Source organism: Leucopleurus acutus, assembly GCF_964270905.1.
Source record: "Leucopleurus acutus genome assembly, chromosome: 5".
Taxonomy (NCBI): domain Eukaryota; kingdom Metazoa; phylum Chordata; class Mammalia; order Artiodactyla; family Delphinidae; genus Leucopleurus; species Leucopleurus acutus.
This window is the reverse complement of record NC_139147.1, coordinates 130,819,989-130,838,101: the sequence shown is the minus strand read 5'-3', so window position 1 is coordinate 130,838,101 and position 18,113 is coordinate 130,819,989. Positions and strand designations below refer to the sequence as shown.

The 18,113-nt window shown below is 38.4% G+C and overlaps 1 protein-coding gene across 2 annotated transcripts in view; it reads left to right on the top strand.

Annotated features, from left to right (window-relative positions):
• DNAJC13 (DnaJ heat shock protein family (Hsp40) member C13) overlaps nt 1–16,283 on the top strand; it is a 125,327-nt gene extending 109,044 nt beyond the window's left edge. For both annotated transcript variants that reach the window (XM_082839219.1, XM_082839218.1), the window contains exons 49-56: nt 2,155–2,324; nt 2,487–2,529; nt 2,906–3,079; nt 4,636–4,815; nt 5,250–5,390; nt 7,031–7,174; nt 9,648–9,747; nt 15,432–16,283. In XM_082839219.1, the coding sequence (XP_082695345.1) occupies nt 2,155–2,324; nt 2,487–2,529; nt 2,906–3,079; nt 4,636–4,815; nt 5,250–5,390; nt 7,031–7,174; nt 9,648–9,747; nt 15,432–15,538 (1,059 nt within the window). In that variant the 3' untranslated portion in view covers nt 15,539–16,283. The remainder of the gene's footprint in view (nt 1–2,154; nt 2,325–2,486; nt 2,530–2,905; nt 3,080–4,635; nt 4,816–5,249; nt 5,391–7,030; nt 7,175–9,647; nt 9,748–15,431) is intronic.
• The last annotated feature ends 1,830 nt before the right edge of the window (nt 16,284–18,113 follow it).

Sequence of the window (18,113 nt, the reverse complement as noted above, 5' to 3'; positions counted from 1 at the left end):
ATTCTCTATTGAAACGTAATGAAAACGTTTCGTTTTTAAAACAAGTTGTGACGGGCAACAAAAAGTGGATACTGTACAACAGTGTGGAATGGAAGAGATTGTGGGGCAAGCAAAATGAACCACCAGCAACCACACCAAAGGCCGGTCTTCATCCAAAGAAGGTGATGTTGTGTATATGGTGGAATTGGAAAGGAGTTCTCTATTATGAGCTCCTTCCAGAAAACCAAACAATTAATTCCAACAAGTACTGCTCCCAGTTAGACCAACTGAAAGCAGTACTCCATGAAAAGCGTCCAGAATTAGTCAACAGAAAACACATAATCTTCCATCAGGATAACGTAAGACCACATGTATCTTTTGACAACCCGGCAAAAACTGTTACAGCTTGGCTGGGAAGTTCTGATTTATCTGCCATATGCACCAGACATTACACCTTAGGGTTTCCATTTATTTCAGTCTTTACAAAGTTCTCTTAATGGAAAAAATTTCATTTCCCTGGAAGACTGAAAAAGGTACCTGGAACAGTTATTTGCTCAAAAAGATAAGTTTTGGGAAGATGGAATTATGAAGTTGCCTGAAAAATGGCAGAAGGTAGTTGAATAAAAGGGTGAATATGTTGTTCGATAAAGTTCTTGGTGAAAATGAAAAATGTGTCTTTTATTTTTACTTAAAAAACCGAAGGCACTTTTTGGCCCACCCAATATATCTTTGTTGAGTATAGTCATCCTAGTGGGTATGAAGTGTTATCTCAGGGTTTTGGTTTGCATTTTCCTGGTGCCTAATGATGTTAAATGTCTTTTCATGTGCTTAAGTGGCCATTTGTACCTCTCTTTTAGAGAAATGTCTGTTCACATCCTTTGCTCATTTTTAAATTGGGTTGTCTTTTTACTATTGAGTTGTAATTGTCCTTTATATATTTTGGATACCAGTCCCTTATCAGATATATGATTTCAAATATTTTCTCCCATTTTGTGGATGTCTTTCCACTTTACTGATGGTGTCTTTTTTTAATTTTGCTGAAGTCCATACTATCTTTGTTGTTGTTGTAGCTTGTGCTTTTAATGTCATATATAAGAAGCCATTATCTAATCCAAGTTTACAAAGATCTATGCCTGTATTTTTTCCCAAGAGTTTTATAGTTTTAACTCTTGTATTTATGTCTTAGATCCATTTGACCCAGAAAAGTGACACACATCCTGTTTTGTGGATGCTCTCTATCATGTAACTGACACTGTTTCCTTTAGTTCATTGGCTGCTAGGAGTTCAGGGCTAAATTTGTAATATATTGCTTGCAATTTTACAGAGCTTTTGATGTTTCCTTTGTGTACTGACTTCCTATTAGTCTCATTCATTCAAGTAAGAATCTGAATGAGTATACTCAGAGTATACACTGAATGAGATATTCATTCAAGTATGTGCTTGTGACAGGGGCTGAAAATACAGCGACAGCAAGACAGACTTGGCCAGGGAAGTTTTCTATGAGATGAGATTTGAACACAGACTTGAATGACACAAAGGAGGGAAAACTATGTGAGGACCTGAGGGAAAAACTTATCTTTCCAACCTTCATTTTCCCTTTGTCCTTATGCCTCAGACTAATTTTCAGTTTGTGTGTATGTGTGTGTTGGATATATTTTTTTAAGCTGTTTTTTAAATCCTTTCTGGAAAAAGGCACAGTATAATGTAAAACATAATATAGCAAAATAAATGCACTAAAAAATACTTGTACGACACAAAGGTAGCATGAGAAAAATTTGTGAGGGTGTGGGGTGTGGGAGGGGTGGAGGGACAGGGCAGCTAAGGGCCTTCTGGGAAGAGGGAACAGCATGTGCAGGGCAGGATCTGGCAGAGTGGTGTGCTGTGGGAACTTCACACACCACTGGTGCTGAATTTCTTAATGTTTCTTAAATTTGAGGAGGAGAGAGGAAATGAACCTGGATAGGTAAGTAGTAGCAGGTCGTAGTGAGTCTTGTTACCTTTGCATAAACCAAGGTTTATCTGTTCTCTCAATCCAGAATTTTTGGATGATAGTTGTGGCCCATATCAGCCATAACACAAATTACAGCAACATTCTATCTTAGAGAAATGTAAAGCAGACCAAATATTGAGATGTTTCCAATAGGTCTTTTTTCTTTCTCAAACCTCCTCATCTAGGTTCGAATTACATTGATGAAATTTCTCCCGAGCGTTTTTATGGATGCCATGAGAGACAACCCTGAAGCTGCCGTCCATATTTTTGAAGGAACTCATGAAAATCCTGAGTTAATTTGGAATGACAGCTCCAGAGATAAAGTGTCCATGACAGTTAGAGAAATGGTGCTCGAGTAAGTCAAGAGACACGCAGTAACTTAGGGCCTTCAGATGGGGTCACCGGGCAGGCAGGCATGCCTCACGTTGTCTGTCACCTCTCTAAGGCTTACTCTACGTGCATGAAAGTGTGTCTTGTGACTGAAGTTTGATGTCCTTTCCCCTTTTTTTTTCCCAAGGCACTTTAAAAATCAGCAAGACAACCCTGATGTAAACTGGAAGGTAAAGTATACTTTTATTCAGAGGAAGGAATTCTACATTTTACTGTAAATTTTTGTTGTTTTTTTAAATTCCTGATGAGTGAGTTTAATGCCAACCTTTTAGATACTTTGTCATTAAGAAACTTAGGTCTTCCCCTTGAAAATAAGGTTTTAAACATAAAAGTAGGAATACTCACTTTCAGAGTAAGTAACTTAATCAAAGGACTTTTTCTGAATTTTGTTAAGAGAAAATAAAACAGTAATTTTGATTTGATTATATAATGACTATTTAAGGACTAGTTAATTTCATAACGATTTCTTTAATAGGGTTTTTATTTCTAGCTTAATGTACAACTAATGAGGAGTAAGTGACTTGACTATTCTTTCTCTATTTAAAGTTGCCTGAGGATTTTGCTGTGGTGTTTGCAGAAGCAGAAGGTGAACTTGCTGTTGGAGGAGTTTTCTTGAGAATCTTTATTGCACAGCCAGCTTGGGTTCTAAGAAAGCCTAGAGAATTTCTTATTGCACTGCTAGAAAAGTTAACTGAGCTCCTGGAGAAGAACAATCCTCATGTAAGCTTTAGCTGTCAGCCAGACATTTTGTATAGTTTGCTAAACATGTTGATAGTGTTTCTGTTAAAACACCATCCTCATTGACCATACATTAAGAATTGGCTACCTCTTTCAATGTAGCAGCCACCCTTAAATTCACATATGCCTTGTCAAAAGTGAAACTTCTTGGTAAAAGTTGGAGTTATGTATATTGAGAGGATGCTATTTCTAACAATTATAGTAGCTCTGAAAGGTTTCTTCCGTCCCATTTCCAGTGATTGTATGGTTTTAAGGAGAAACCTAAATGTGCAGTGTAGAAACCTAAATGGAAGTGTGTCCTGCTAGGGCATGTTCTTCACTTAGCTTGCCATAGATGGCAGGAATGACCCTACTTAAAAAAATTGACAGGGGAGTCTTAACTACATGGGTGAACCCTGTACCTATGCTCAAAGCCAAAGGCTAGCAGGAAAGCAGGAGTGAGTAGGAAAGTAGACTTGGTCTTGGCTTGGCAAGTCATAAACCCTGATGTAATATAAGGTTTTGTTATTTGAACTCATATATTGAAAATAATTGAGGTACATAATTAATTAAACAAGCTGGCTATAGAGGTGATTAAGAGCCCGATCTGTGGTGTTAGATGGTCCTGGACCCCAGTACCAGCCCCACCAGTGACTAGCTCTGTGACCTGGAGTAATGCCTCCTGATTCTGCCTCAGTTACCTCATAGAAAGGTAACAGCATCTGCCCCTAAGGCTGAAGTTTTCATGAGTTTTGATAAATGTGGAGTACTTAGTATAATGTCAAGTACTTAGAAATCATTAGTTACTATCATTAGCTTTGCAAGACTTCAAAAAAAATTAACATTACGTTAGATATTTACATATGTCTCTTTCTATAGTCACATTTTCTCTTTACTAGGATTTTTACTACATATATAGTTTGCTTAAAAAATGAAATCCTCAGAAAGGAGAAACTTGGAAACAGAAAAACGTATAACATTTTCCTTCTACATTGCTTTCTTTTTCGGTGCATACCAGCTTCCATGTTTATTTAAGACATGTTATGTTATGGATATATATGTTTGCATATAATGGTATAAGCTACAGGTTTTTGCAATCCATTTTCCACCATAGAAAGTGCATTATGGCAGCCAGACATGTTAATTAGTAGGATTTTTAATAGAACTGGGGAAAACATTTTCGCTAGTTCTTCATTCTCCTGAATTATTGATGTTCTTTGATATTGGCATTTCTATAACATTATCTGAAAATTTCTAGTAATATCTTTTGAGAGATGATTTCTTAATAGACATCTCTTTTATCTGCAGTAGAAATGAGATGCGGAATAGAAATGCCCAGAGAAAGGCTGCTTAGATTAATGTATCACATTCTTAAAGTCTTTTAAATTCATGCCTTTGTCAAGATGGGGAAGTTTGTTGTTCTTTTAGGATTTAGGGATCACTTTTAAGTATCAGCACTTAGAACTTGTGGGCCCTTAGTAACACCAAATAATTACCAAGGATGTTTAGGACTTCATCAGTATTTTACAGTTTGCTTGTTTGTTTTATACCCTCTCCAGGGAGAAACTCTGGAAACTTTGACAATGGCAACAGTATGCCTCTTCAATGCACAGCCTCAGCTGGCTGATCAGGTCCCACCATTGGGCCATCTTCCCAAAGTTATCCAGGCGATGAATCATAGGAACAATGCCATTCCTAAGAGTGCCATTCGAGTTATTCATGCCCTGTCTGAAAACGAGGTATTGATGAATCCATTTAGTAGCTTATAGTTCTAGAATTTATCTGTGCTCCCTCTTCCTGACTAATGTACATTGAAGTATAAATCCCTTTCCTACCATGTGCCTTAATCCATACGAGCCTCATGGTATTGTAACAATTCTTAAACTGGTTTAAATGATCTGATTAATAGGAGACTGAATTTGACTTAGTTCATTATTAAACTTGAGCTGAAGGGACTTCCCTGGTGGTCCAGTGGTTAAGACTTGGCGCTTCCACTGCAGGGAACATGGGTTCAATCCCTGGTCGGGGAACTAAGGGATTTTCGGCGTGGCGCGGCCCAAAAGAAAACAAAAACTTGAACTGAATGTAGGTTTTTCATATATTATTGTGGTATTTACCTTGTTACATAAAATATTGCTAGTCTACAAGTAACCTTCTCTTTTTGGGCACTTAGCTGTGTGTTCGAGCCATGGCATCTTTGGAGACGATTGGCCCACTGATAAATGGAATGAAAAAGAGACCAGATACTGTTGGTCTAGCCTGTGAAGCAATTAACCGAATGTTTCAGAAGGAGCAGAGTGAATTAGTGGCACAAGTAAGTGACTTTCTAGATTTCTATTTTAGGGAAGGCAACATACCAAACAAATAGATTTTCACTTACTTAGCACTGATTTTGGTTTCCCTGACTTGGCAGAGAGGTAACTTGTGAATTTGTGCATGTGTAATTTTATATTTTATACACACACACACACACACACACACAGGCACATGTATATATACACACAGAAAATGTGGGCCAGCTACCCAAAATCCTACCAATATCAAAGTACTTTTGTGATGTCTGAATTTTAAATTTTGGTTATTTACTAAGCATTTATCCTTAACTTGCTTTGTAAAATTTATTTTATCCTTTTTGGAAAGATTCATTCTGTTTATTCATTCCTTTGTTTCTTTTAAGTCATGTTCAAAAAACATGCCAATGTTTTTATAGTCCTTTTCAAAGAGACTACCCATCTAATGAAAAGAAGACTTAGTGGGTACCAATGTTGCAGACATCAAGGGAACAAAAAAACATATAATAAATTTAGAAGCCATTGAGAAAGTGATCTTTCTAAAATACAACTCTTAAAAGTGTAACTCATTCTTCACTTAAAAATCCTTCAGTGGTTTACCATTACCTGCCAGATGACAAAGTGACATTTGACATCCTTAGCCTGAATACAAGGCCCTTGCATCCTTATTATCTGGCCCTCCTGTTTCCCAGCCCCTTTTCCTCTCACATCTTCTCTCCCCATCCACCCCCACTTCCATCTCTGTTCCTTGTTCAGTCAGGTTAGAAGTACTGAGTACATTTCAAGGAGATAATTGGATGCTCTGAGGTTCAAACTTATAATTGGCTAGGAGGGTTGTTGTATTGGAAAGAACATGAGTTAGTTCTACCACTTGATGGCTCTGTGACCTCAGGCATGATATTTACCCTTACAGTACTCAGATTACTCATCTGTAAAATAAAGTTATGACTTCTCACAGGGTTGTTCCAAGAATAATATCTGTAAAAAAGAGGTAGACTGACTTAGTTACTTCCACCTCTTTCCTTTGAATCTCAGAGTGGGCAGTGAAAATTGTGTGGTAGCAGAGTATTACTTAGCTTTTATTAGGCTGATAGAAAATGTATGGTGAATGCAAAGGTTGATGTTTTAAGAAAATGTGAAAACTAATATACTGCCAATATTGTTGCCTATCAGTACATGTCCTTAGAGGAAGCAGACCAGTATACTCGCTGAAGCTCAGGTTCTGTACTTTATAGGTCCAGACACAGATTCCATTACTATCTCGCTCTGTGACTGTCAACATGTTTTACCCTCCATGCGTTGATTTTTCCATCGGCAATATTATAGTTATGCCTACATCATTAGGTGTTGGGAGGATTAAGTAAAATAATCAGCATATAGCATTTAAAATAGTTGATGGAACAGAATAAAATCTCATTAAGTAAAAATGTCATTATTATTAGATACCCTCACCCCCAAAATTCTGCATCTGGCATTAAAATAAAATAAAGCAGAGTGTCCTCTTCCAGATATGGTTCTGGGGGTGAAATTATTTCCTCAGTGGATGGCTTACATTTTTTAAAGCGTATATATTTGTGTTTGTGTCTCTCTCTCTATATATAGACACACAGACACATATATACACACATGTACACACATATGTATACTTAATATTCTCTTCTAGGCCCTGAAAGCAGATTTGGTCCCATACCTCTTAAAATTACTTGAAGGCATTGGCCTTGAAAATCTGGACAGCCCAGCAGCCACAAAGGCTCAGATTGTTAAAGCTCTCAAGGCAATGACTCGAAGCCTGCAGCATGGAGAACAGGTGAGTCTACACAGAGGTAACTTTGATCTGCCGATTACAAGGCATTTTCAAAGCCAGGTGTCTTGGCCATTGGTGATCTATGCACCTCAGCTCAGGTTCCACCTACAGGTGTGGTTCTTGACCGTAACTGGAGCAGATCCCAAAACCAGGGATGGACTAGCATAGCTGCCTCATAAAACACAAACTATGTACTCAAATAGTCACTGGGAGGATTCTTTCTCTGGATAGTGGTAACATGTTGCACATTCTTCAACATAGAAGAATACTGAGCATTTAGTTGCCGGTTAAGATTAACTTTCAGTTCTAGGAGTTACTGTGGAGTAGTGATAACCGCATTCATTAACCATCCCATAATACCATTTTAAAAGATACAGAACATCATTTTAGTTTCATCTCCTTCCGTTATTAGCACTTACAAAGTGTTGGCTTCCTTTTTGTTGTCACTTAGATTCTATTAATGTGTTTCAGCCGCATGCATATGCTGAGTTCAAACCAGTTCAGTAATTTAATTTTCCTCATTGGTTTTATTCTTAATGTTGCTTCTGAGGAGTTCCTTATTCAGTATTATTATATAGCCCTATCTAGTAACGCTCTCTTTTTTTAAGGTGAGGTGAAATTTACATAACAAAATTAACCATTTTAAATTGAACAATTCACTGGTATTTAGTGCATTAACAATGTTGTATAACCACCACTTTATCTAGTTCCCAAAACTCTGTACCAATTAAGCAGTTATTTCCCATTTCTTCTTCCCCTCAGCTTCTGGCAGTCACCACTCTGTTTTCTAGGAATTCACCAATTCTGGACATTTCACATAAATGGAATCATACAATCTGTGACCTTTTGTGTCTGGCTTCTGTCACTTAGCATGTTTTCAAGGTTAATCTGCGTTATAGTGTGTTTCAACACTTCATTCTTTTTTAAGGCTGAATAATGTTCCATTGTGTGTATATGCCACAATTTGTTTACCCATTCATCCGTTCATAGATGTTTGGACTATTTCTACCTACTAATGTTCTTCTGTAGGTTTAAATTGACTTAAAGCTCTCCTTTAGTGAATCCACTGTGTTTGTGTGTTCCAAATAAAGAAACATTTTTTATGCTGTTGTCCCTCCTAGCAGTATTATCATTTGAACTATTTAAGGTGATAATAAAGAAGAGAGACAGCATGTGCTGCTGCAGTCATTAACTATATGTTGAATAAAGTTACCTGTGGGCGTTCTGAATGCCAAGCAAAGGCACTCCTGTGTACCATGCACCGGCAATTGTCCTCCCCTCCAGATTCCTGTTGATGACAATTAGCAGAGCAACCTTGACCCCCACCTTCCACTCCCAAGGGAAGGAAAGAATTATGATAGTTTCCAAAATAGGAACTTTAGCACCTTCACAACTAATCACTTCCACCATTGCTTCTCCCCAAGGTTGGGACAAAGAGTCTTTTGGACTCACACAGTCCCCGTGTATATCTCTACTTTAATGCTTACCACTAAGTTATCTGGCATTGTCTGTCTCCCCTACTAAACTGTAGGCACTTCAGGGACAGAGAAAGTCTTTCTCATCTTTGTGTCCACTGTGCAACCCAGTGATCTGAACTTTGATCTGAACTTTGATATGCGAAAAATATCCTCTACATTGGAATTTCCTAAACTTTGTTTTAATCTGTGTCACAGAAAGAAACATGTCTTCCATCTTAGTCCAATACACATTTACACACATGTTATTTATACTCATATGTGTATATATATCACAGAACAATTTTGCCCACTTTATATGTGATACTCTGATGCTTTCTATATTAATCTATTTTATTTTCTCAAGCATGTTGATCACAACTGTCTTAATAGATTTCTTAAACTTCTAACAGGCCACATCCATAGTTTGAAAAAGTGCTTTACATTGTAGCTTGAGGGACTTCCCTGGAGGTCCAGCAGTTAAGACTCCGCACTCCCAGTGCAGGGGGCCCGAATTTGATCCCTGGTCAGAGAACCCGAATGCTGCAACTAAGAGCCTTAATGCCACAATGAAGATCCCATGTGTCGCAACTAAGACCTGGTGCTGCCAAATAAATAAATAGATGTTAAAAAAAAAAAAAAAAGTTGTAGCTTGAGTTTTGCAGTAGCTCCTCCCCAAACCCCTTCCTCGGGAATACTTCATGAACCCACACCACACTGTCAGCCAGTTGTTACTATCACAAGAACATCTTCATGCCAAAATTACATACAAGTCAGTAAGTTCAAATAGTAGAGTCCAAGTTTAGAGGGAAGACTGATTTAGGGACTTCTTTGCATCTGGCTTAATGAGATGTGCCTGGTGTAGAGTGTCTGATGAATGTGAGGTCTTGGTTCATCTTTGGTTCTTTCCTCAGCTGGCCTCTTCCTTTTGTCTTGGAAGTTTGCTTTTTCTCTTTAATTTCATCTACCAACATCTAGCACTTAGTTTGTTTAAATTCAAAGAGTTTGTTTTACTTCCCTAGGTGAATGAAATCCTGTCTCGTTCTTCAGTCTGGAGTGCCTTCAAAGATCAGAAACATGACTTGTTTATTTCTGAGTCACAAACAGCAGGATACCTCACAGGTAAACCACACCCAATTCTCTTCCCTAAGACACATGGCAGAAGCCACTTGGACCTGTCTTTTGCCCTGTCTAGACTAAAAATGGCATTTAGAGGGTTTTCCTAGGTTCCTAGCTACCTGTCTTGGAGATGCTGTGGGCATGCAGTGGACCTCTGGTTCTAGCCCAGACAGCATGCGAACTGCTGTGGTGTTGAATGTGTGCTGACTGCAACGCGGACTCTGCTTAGTTTTGATCCAGTAAATCCATGGTGTCATATATTGTATTTGGAGTATGGCTGTATTAAAATGTTTATCTTGAACATGTAACAAAAGAGTAGAGAAATATCTACTCAGAAATATCAGTATCAGAAACATGACAACATCGTTCCATTCTGTCAGAATACTAGGTTGAAATTCCAAATATGCATACTCACATGTGAAATATTTTTTCTTCAAAGTTACCAGTGTTATCTGAAGTTTTACTAAATATTTAGGGTTTATCTTTTCGTGGGAGGAAATATGTGGGTATCATAAAGGAAAGGATGTTTTACTGCCTAGGGATCAGAAGATAAAACACTTCAGAAGCTTGGGACATTTGTCCATTTGACAGACTTATTTTAGTAAGTCTGAAAATGAAATATGGTCTTTGGTATAAAAGTTTTTTTTTTTTTGGTATAAAAGTTTTTAGTTTGAAATTAACCTTAGGAATATTAAGTGGTTCTTGCAGTCTGCCTGAAATTATAATATTTTAAAAATGTCAGCCCTGAGTCCTCCTCTAACCAGAGATGATGTAGGTAAATTGAGAGAAAAAATTAATTACCCAGCGTTTCTCACACCAGTGTAACTGTTTTAATAATCTTGATCACTAGTATAGAAATTTATAAATCCTGAAGACCAAATCTTAAATATTCAGAAGTGAGGACTTTGGAGAAAGTTTTATATGGTTTTAATTTTAGACGTGGTTGTGACATTACTGTTTTTTCCTCCACTGTGACCTCTTTAATATTAAAACACTAAAATTTATAATCAGACTTACAGAGTTTATGAACATGTGGTACATGTGTGTACATTAAGAGTAGAGTGCCATGGGTTTCCCTTCTACCTTTCCCATCCCCTGCCCTATGATGTCTATGGAGAGAAATAGCTAGAATATATTCTTAGTCTCTTCCATATCTCTTTCAAATTCGGGGTAAAGCTGTAGCTTCTAAGTAGGAGTATGTTCTTATAGACACACTAAAAACTTTACCTCTTTAGACTCTTTTCCCAAAAAGTTTACACAATACCACCTTTTCATGGTATTATATTCATTACTTTGTATGTAAGAATGGTATGATTGGAAAATCTGCTGTATTTTTTCTGGCTGAGAGTAAACTTATTTAAAATTTTACCTTGAAGAATAGGAAGATATAGATTACAAGCAGGGACAGGAAGCCCTCTTCTAATTCTTTTTGTTCTTGAGTGTACTTCACATTCATTGCATTCACTGACTTGACTGGATGGAATAAAAGACTGCAGGTGATCCTTGATGTACTAACAGCTGTGGGTCAAAAGGTCTGTCGTTAGAATACAGAAGAGAGAAGGATTTATCTTCAGAGACCTACAGTTCCTTTAGAAATCACTTGGTCCTCACCCCCACCCAGATTCCCTGATAACTATAGGAAAAGTTCAGGGAGCCAAAAGGTTTCTGTCTGTGCCTTTCCTTTTACTTGGATCCCTGGCGTGGCTTCTGAATGAGTTATGAGAAGCAGCTTTGATGGGCTGCAGAAGGTTAGGGAAATAAAAAGGCTGGGGTTTATAAATTTCTTCACAGCCTTGGTCTGGCTCAGGGGGCAGCAAGTTCCATATAAAGCCATCGAGGGGTAGGTGGTATAAATCCCAGCCTGGAAAGGGCCTGGAGTTTTACTGTGGCCATTCTGAAGGTCATTGTTGAAGCCCAAGGGCACATCAGTTGATGTTGGACAATCTAGACTAGCTCTGAGCTGTGTTGGCCCCCAAATTGTCCAGTTCTTAGCACATCATCAGTCTGGGATGTTCTTTTGTTGTGAAAGTACTACTGGTTGAACCGATGTATATTTATTTATCTCTTGGGTTGTCAAATGTTTTCTATTTTGTGTTTGAGCTTTTCCATTGAATTGTGTGTCATTGTTTGATAAAAGAGGCTAGTACTTCTAATAATGATAAAATTCCGTTATGTGGAACTCCATGGAATGTATACAGTGTTGTGTTGAATTGGAATTTTAAATTTACCCCACCCTGCCTTCAGTCTTGAGAAGATTCAGTTTGTACCAGCCTCTGTCTAATCAATTTGCAAATGAAATAAGGTGCTGTGAGAACATAAGTCGTCACCAGCCTTTTCTTCCAATAAGTCGATTTTGTTTAGGAGATGGGGAGAGATGAGAGAAAGCTAATTACTATTTCAAAATAAGATGGGAATGACTAATCACATTTATAATTTTCTTCTTCTTGGCTGCTGAGCAAATGTCACTCAGTCACATGTTCAGGATTTGGGGTAAAAATTAAAATGTCCTAGGTAGGATTACTCAATGTTGATAAATTGGGATGAGACTGACCCTCTAGCCTGGCATATTGTTTTGTTTTATGATAAATGTTCATCTAAAAGTGCCTCAATGGGACTTTACCCATGGTGCAGTTAAGCTGTAACTGCTCATTGTGTAGGGCCTTGGGTTACTTAGCCATTTATTTTGTTTTAGAAGAGCTTGGTGCTAACAAGCTCAAAGCCCTATAAAAATAATTTCAGCAGTGAAAATCCTCAGATTTCCTCACCTAGAAAATCAATAGAGAAAGAAGGAACAACAGGGAAAGAAAGAGTAGTGGGCCAAGGCAAAGATGCTTTTAGGAGCTAGACTTGGAGATGAAGAACTCTGTACTATATACTTATTTACTTCTATTTTAATTAGAGGCATGTGAAATAGTTATCTTGTTTTCCTAAGGTCATCAAAGGGAGCAAGGGTGCATTTCTTGGGCCTCTCATCAAACTGGTCCATTAGTTCTTTGCAGAGTTGGTTTTTATTACCTTTTGGTTTTCTTTTTGCACATGTCCAAGACTACACAGTGGGAGCCATGTTAAGAAAGATTCCCTAAGGTCAGTGTCGGTTTATTGTAGGACATTGCTGCTAAGACAGGGCTTCTTTTTTCTTCCCCCCACTGAGAATCCCATGTTCATTTTCACCAATGGCCGTGCTCCTTCCACTACTCCATCATGGCAGCCAATTCCGTTCTGTGGGATTCTTGGTTTTCACATCCCTCTTAAAGAGTCCAGCTGCCTTACACGGTGTGCCATGTGCCCCGTTTCTGGCAGCCCCTACTCTTTCCTGCCATGTTTCTCTGGAGAACACAGTGTCGTATCCTAGCAGACTGTAGCTTCCAGCCCCTAGAAACCAGACGTGTCTGGAAGAAGCCAGGAGTGTGAGGGAGAGAGTATCTCAGACTTCATTTAGAGAAATACCAGGAATTGACTTGTCTTTCCTAAAGAGGCAAATGGTGGGGCTAGAATTTGGTCTCTTCTGAATAATCCTTCTAGGCCCATCATTCACAATTTAGATTTTAGCCCAGAGGTTCCCAAAATTTCTCAGTTCACAGTGCCTTACTATCTTTTTTTTTTTTTTTTTTGCGCTACGCGGGCCTCTCACTGTTGTGGCCTCTCCCATTGCGGAGCACAGGCTCCGGACACGCAGGCTCAGCGGCCATGGCTCACGGGCCCAGCCACTCCGCGGCATGTGGGATCTTCCCAGACCCAGGCACGAACCCGTGTCCCCTGCATCGGCAGGCAGACTCTCAACCACTGCGCCACCAGGGAAGCCCTATCTTAGTCATTTTTTTTCTTGATCTACCCTTAGGCCAAAAGAAATGCTTAATAATTAAGTTTATTAAGTAGTTATATCCAAACAACTTGCAAGTAGTTGTTTGTATGGTATCCAACAGATGTCACTTGTCTCTCAAATTTAAAATAGCCCATGTGAATTTGCCCCTGGGTGCCTCAGCGTGTAGTCTGAGAACCACATCCTTAGTCCTTTCTCTATATGTAGCATTCATGATTTGGTCTCATAATCTATTCATTTGATGTGAACTAAGTTGAGCCCACATCAGAAGTGCTCAGGAACTGTACCAATCTGGAGTGTTTAGGGGTTTATTCTTAAGGGTTGCATCCTTGGTGTGTTCCCTAGCAATCTTGCTGCTGCCTGAAGTTCAGAGTGGCAGGTTGGTGGGAAGTGATGTAACCGTGTGGCGCTATTGCTCTGAACCGCTGTCAGGGGGTATGGTCTCTTTCCTGAGCAGTCTGTGGAAGGCCTGGTGTCCTGATTGGTGGAAAGCAGGGGTTGATAGATGCAGGCCCACCTTGCCTTAGAAAAGGGAAAATCCTTTTTCTAGGTTTTCTAAGTTCCCGGGCACTCCAGGTGGCAAGCGGCACCTCACGTGAGCTGAGTTGTCTCTGGCCACTGTGTAACCACATGCTGCATACACAGTGTCTGCTTTCTTCACGCCCTCAGTACAAATGCTCATGAAGTTAAAAACAAGATGAATCTGAATTGTCCCCCTTTTGTCCTGCTTCAGTCCCTGTTATACCTTAGCCTTCATCAAACTGCTCTGCTGTTTGCACTTCCTTATGACTTCCCTTGCTGCTTATGTTTCTTTTTTTCCCCTCAGGTGTCTCTCCTTCCCTTCTAACTGGCAGCAGTCCCCTTCACCTCAGGAGCGGGCTTTAGATCCGCTCTGCCAGGCAGCTTGCTAACTTCTGTGTAGCTCTCTGAAGCAGGTAGAGAACCATTTTGCTAAATGCATGCCGCTTCCACTGCTTTTCTAGTCCTAACCCTTCAATGTTCCTTAGCTGTTTGCCTTGTTTCCTATGATCTCAGCTAAAAGTATTGTTCAATATGCAGTATTATGCTACAGTACGGTGTCTCTTGCAAGTACTCTGTACAGTTGTGCAGTGATTCTGAGGTGTAATTAAATGTCTCTGCAGTTCATGATAAACTAGAGGGCTAAAGCCATTATATGCTCATAGGCCACATCTTCATAAATGCTGGCATAGATAATGGCATTTTTGTGCACTAGAGATTGTTAGAATCAAGACATATAAAACTAAAATATTGATACCTTTTCCATAGCACTCTTATTTTTACCTATGAGCGATGTCCAGAGCTTGCGTTTTCTTTCTCAGAGACCTTGGTGTAGCAACCCTTGTTCATTTGGTGTTACTTGTTATAGTAGCATTTCTTTGCACCAAATGAAAATAGGTTATCTCGAATGTGGATAGAAGTGTTTTTTGTTGGGAATTCATCACGTATGACTTTCGAATGGACTGACCCAAGTACAGAGTTTCTTTCCTCTGTTCCTATTTTTTTCTCATTTGACGTTAGCTATATCCTTCAGCATCCAGGATTTTTTGAAAGATTGAACTTCCCAGATGTGAGAAGGGAAATTTTTTTCCATATTTCCACACCAGTGTTACTGTCCAGCATAAATTTTGAAATGATTTTTAACTTTGTCGTATAGTAAAGGCAAACCATGAAAATGGTGCTGTGTAGCTGTTTTAAAGTTTTCGTTGTATGCTTAGGTAATCCTAATAGATTGTATCAGTTCCTTGTGATGGGGTGCTTGACCTGGTTCTGACATTTTTGTAAAGGTCAGTGTTCTCACATGACTCTGCTCTTTAGAAGGTGTGTATTTTTCCTTTCTCTCTTGCAGGACCTGGAGTTGCTGGCTACCTTACTGCAGGGACATCGTCATCAGTCATGTCTAACCTGCCGCCTCCCGTAGACCATGAGGCAGGCGACCTTGGCTATCAGACTTGAAACTTTCTTGAGAGACAATAAACGCTGAAAGGCCAGTGCCCCGTCCACATTCCTCCAGCTGATACGTTGAAGAAAACTCTTAACTGCCTTTCTCCTGGTTTCATGACAGTGTTATTCCTTTTTCTATAAGTATATTTTTATTTAGGAAAAAAGTCAGTGATTCTAATTGTATCACGTTATAAGAAAGCACTCTGTGGATCAACCTAAGCAGGTACACAAGAATTTTTTTTCTTGATGTATGTAAGCACATTTTGTTCCTTTATATCTGTTTACAAGACTGTGAATCAAAAAGACAAAACTTTCTTCCTAGTTTTTATAATGTTTTTTTGAACTAGTGTGACTGTGGGGTTGAACTGCAGTCTACAGAAATTGGGAAATCTAAGTCACCCCTAAGAAGGGCATTTCCCTCTCCTGCATCGAGTCTGTGTGGCTGTTCTCCTACCTATTAGGTTTTGTCCTTGCACCTGTTCGCTGGTATCCTCTCCTCAATTATTAACCTTCTGAGAGCTCACAGCATACGTCGGTATGTATAACTGGCTTTACCAAATTGAATGAAAAAGGAGTTGTGCAAAAAAATTTAAAAATGGATGTCAAGATGTTATGTAAGAGATTAGTGTAATTGTGAAATGTTCTATACATTATCAAATATATAAAGCTTTCTATATTGAATGTACATTATACAGATCATTCTTATGTGTACATAAAATTTTAAAAATAAAGGGAATTGACTGCTTTGTTAATGAGATATATTTGTTCTCGTTTCATTTTTCCCTTTGAAGACCTTGTATATCTTTATTTCTAAGACAGATTTTGTAGTAGTAGCAGTAAACAGACTTTGCCTCACATTTCTAGTATCTCATACAGCTACATTGACATATTATGTTCATTCCTAAATCCCTTCATTAGTATTTCAACCACATCTAAATTTCAAGACACAGACAGCATCTCATTTATTTTCCATACAATATTCAGGAATGGGTCAGGCTGTTAATAAATAGTTTAATACATGTGACACATTAATTCCAATATTTTTAAGAGGAAAGAAATTTAAAGAGTGAGAGGAGATTTCACATAACACAGATTTCAGCACTGAGGTCTTCTAGTGTGATCACAGACTACAAGAAAATATAAACATGTAAAATATATACAAACACTTCTTAAAGAATAAGGAAATATCCAACCCTCCAAGTTGCCTTTGAAAGCAAGAACCAAGTTTATTCCACAGTTGATGTGTAAGAAGAGCTGGAATGGACACTTAATTCATATCATAAATTGTTAATTCAAAATTTTCCATCAGATTTATCCATCTCTCAACTTAAAGATTATGAAGTAATGTACCCATGTAAGTATTTTAACATATACCTAGGTTTTTAGTTTCTAAGAGGCAATATTTAGTTATAAAAATATGTTCACTAAAAGAGATTCTAACAGCTAATTTAGGAGTAGGTGTTTTAGAAGAGCATAAATCAATACAACAATATATTTTCTTTAAATACTAAAAGAACGTAAATATTGTGAATATTTACAGTAAAGGCCCATTTAAATAAATCTGCAAGTCACTGATGTTTGAATACCAATAACAGTTCATCTTTTTTTTTATATTTGAATTTTATTTATTTTTTATACAGCAGGTTCTTATTAGTTATCCATTTTATACGTATTGGTGTATATATGTCAATCCCAATCTCCCATTTCATTACACCACCACCAACTCATCTTTATTGAACATTATGCCAAGCATTTTATAAAGTGTCGTATGTGCATGACTTCAATTAATCCTCAGCAAACCTATGGGCTTGTTGCTGATATAATTCCCATCTTCCAGGTGAAGAACATGAGGTTCAGAGAGGCAAAGCAACTCACCGAAAGTCACACAACTAGTAAGTAACAGAGTAAGAAATTAAAACTACTTTTACTTGACACCATAGTCTGTTTTCTGAGCCACTATCCTGAGATAGCGATAATCTCAAATAGGTGTATGTGACTAGGAAGACTGAGTTTGTTTTTCTTTTTTTTTTTTAATATTTGAGTTATTACTTTTTTTTTTTCTTTTGGCCACACCTCATGGCATGTGGAACTTCCCCGACCAGGGATCAAACCCATGCCCCGTGCAGTGGAAGCACAGAGTCTTAACCACTGGACCACCAGGGAAGCCCCTGTTTTTCATTTTTAAACATTTTTTATTGTAAACTAAAACAGGTATAGAAAATCTCACTGAACAAATTAGTGAATCACTCTTGACCTCCCAGGCAGGTCAAGAACTTTGCCAGCCTCTCCAGAAGCCCCAACATGTGCCCTCATCAGAATCATAGCCCCTCCCTTCAAAAGTGACCACTTGTCCAACACTTCCTTGTGTGACTTCGTAGTTCATCACCCACATGTACATTGCTAGACACCAGAATTTGGTCTTGCTTTTTTTCTTTTTTAAATGTGTCTTTGAGTCTCTTTCAATCTGGCTGCCCCTCCATCCCTTTCTTTTCCCCACCACTTGTCTGTCAAAGTCCCTGTGGCCATTTGACTTGTTGGTTTTCCTACAGTTGGAAGTTGCTGATCACACAGTCGTGGTGTAATTCAG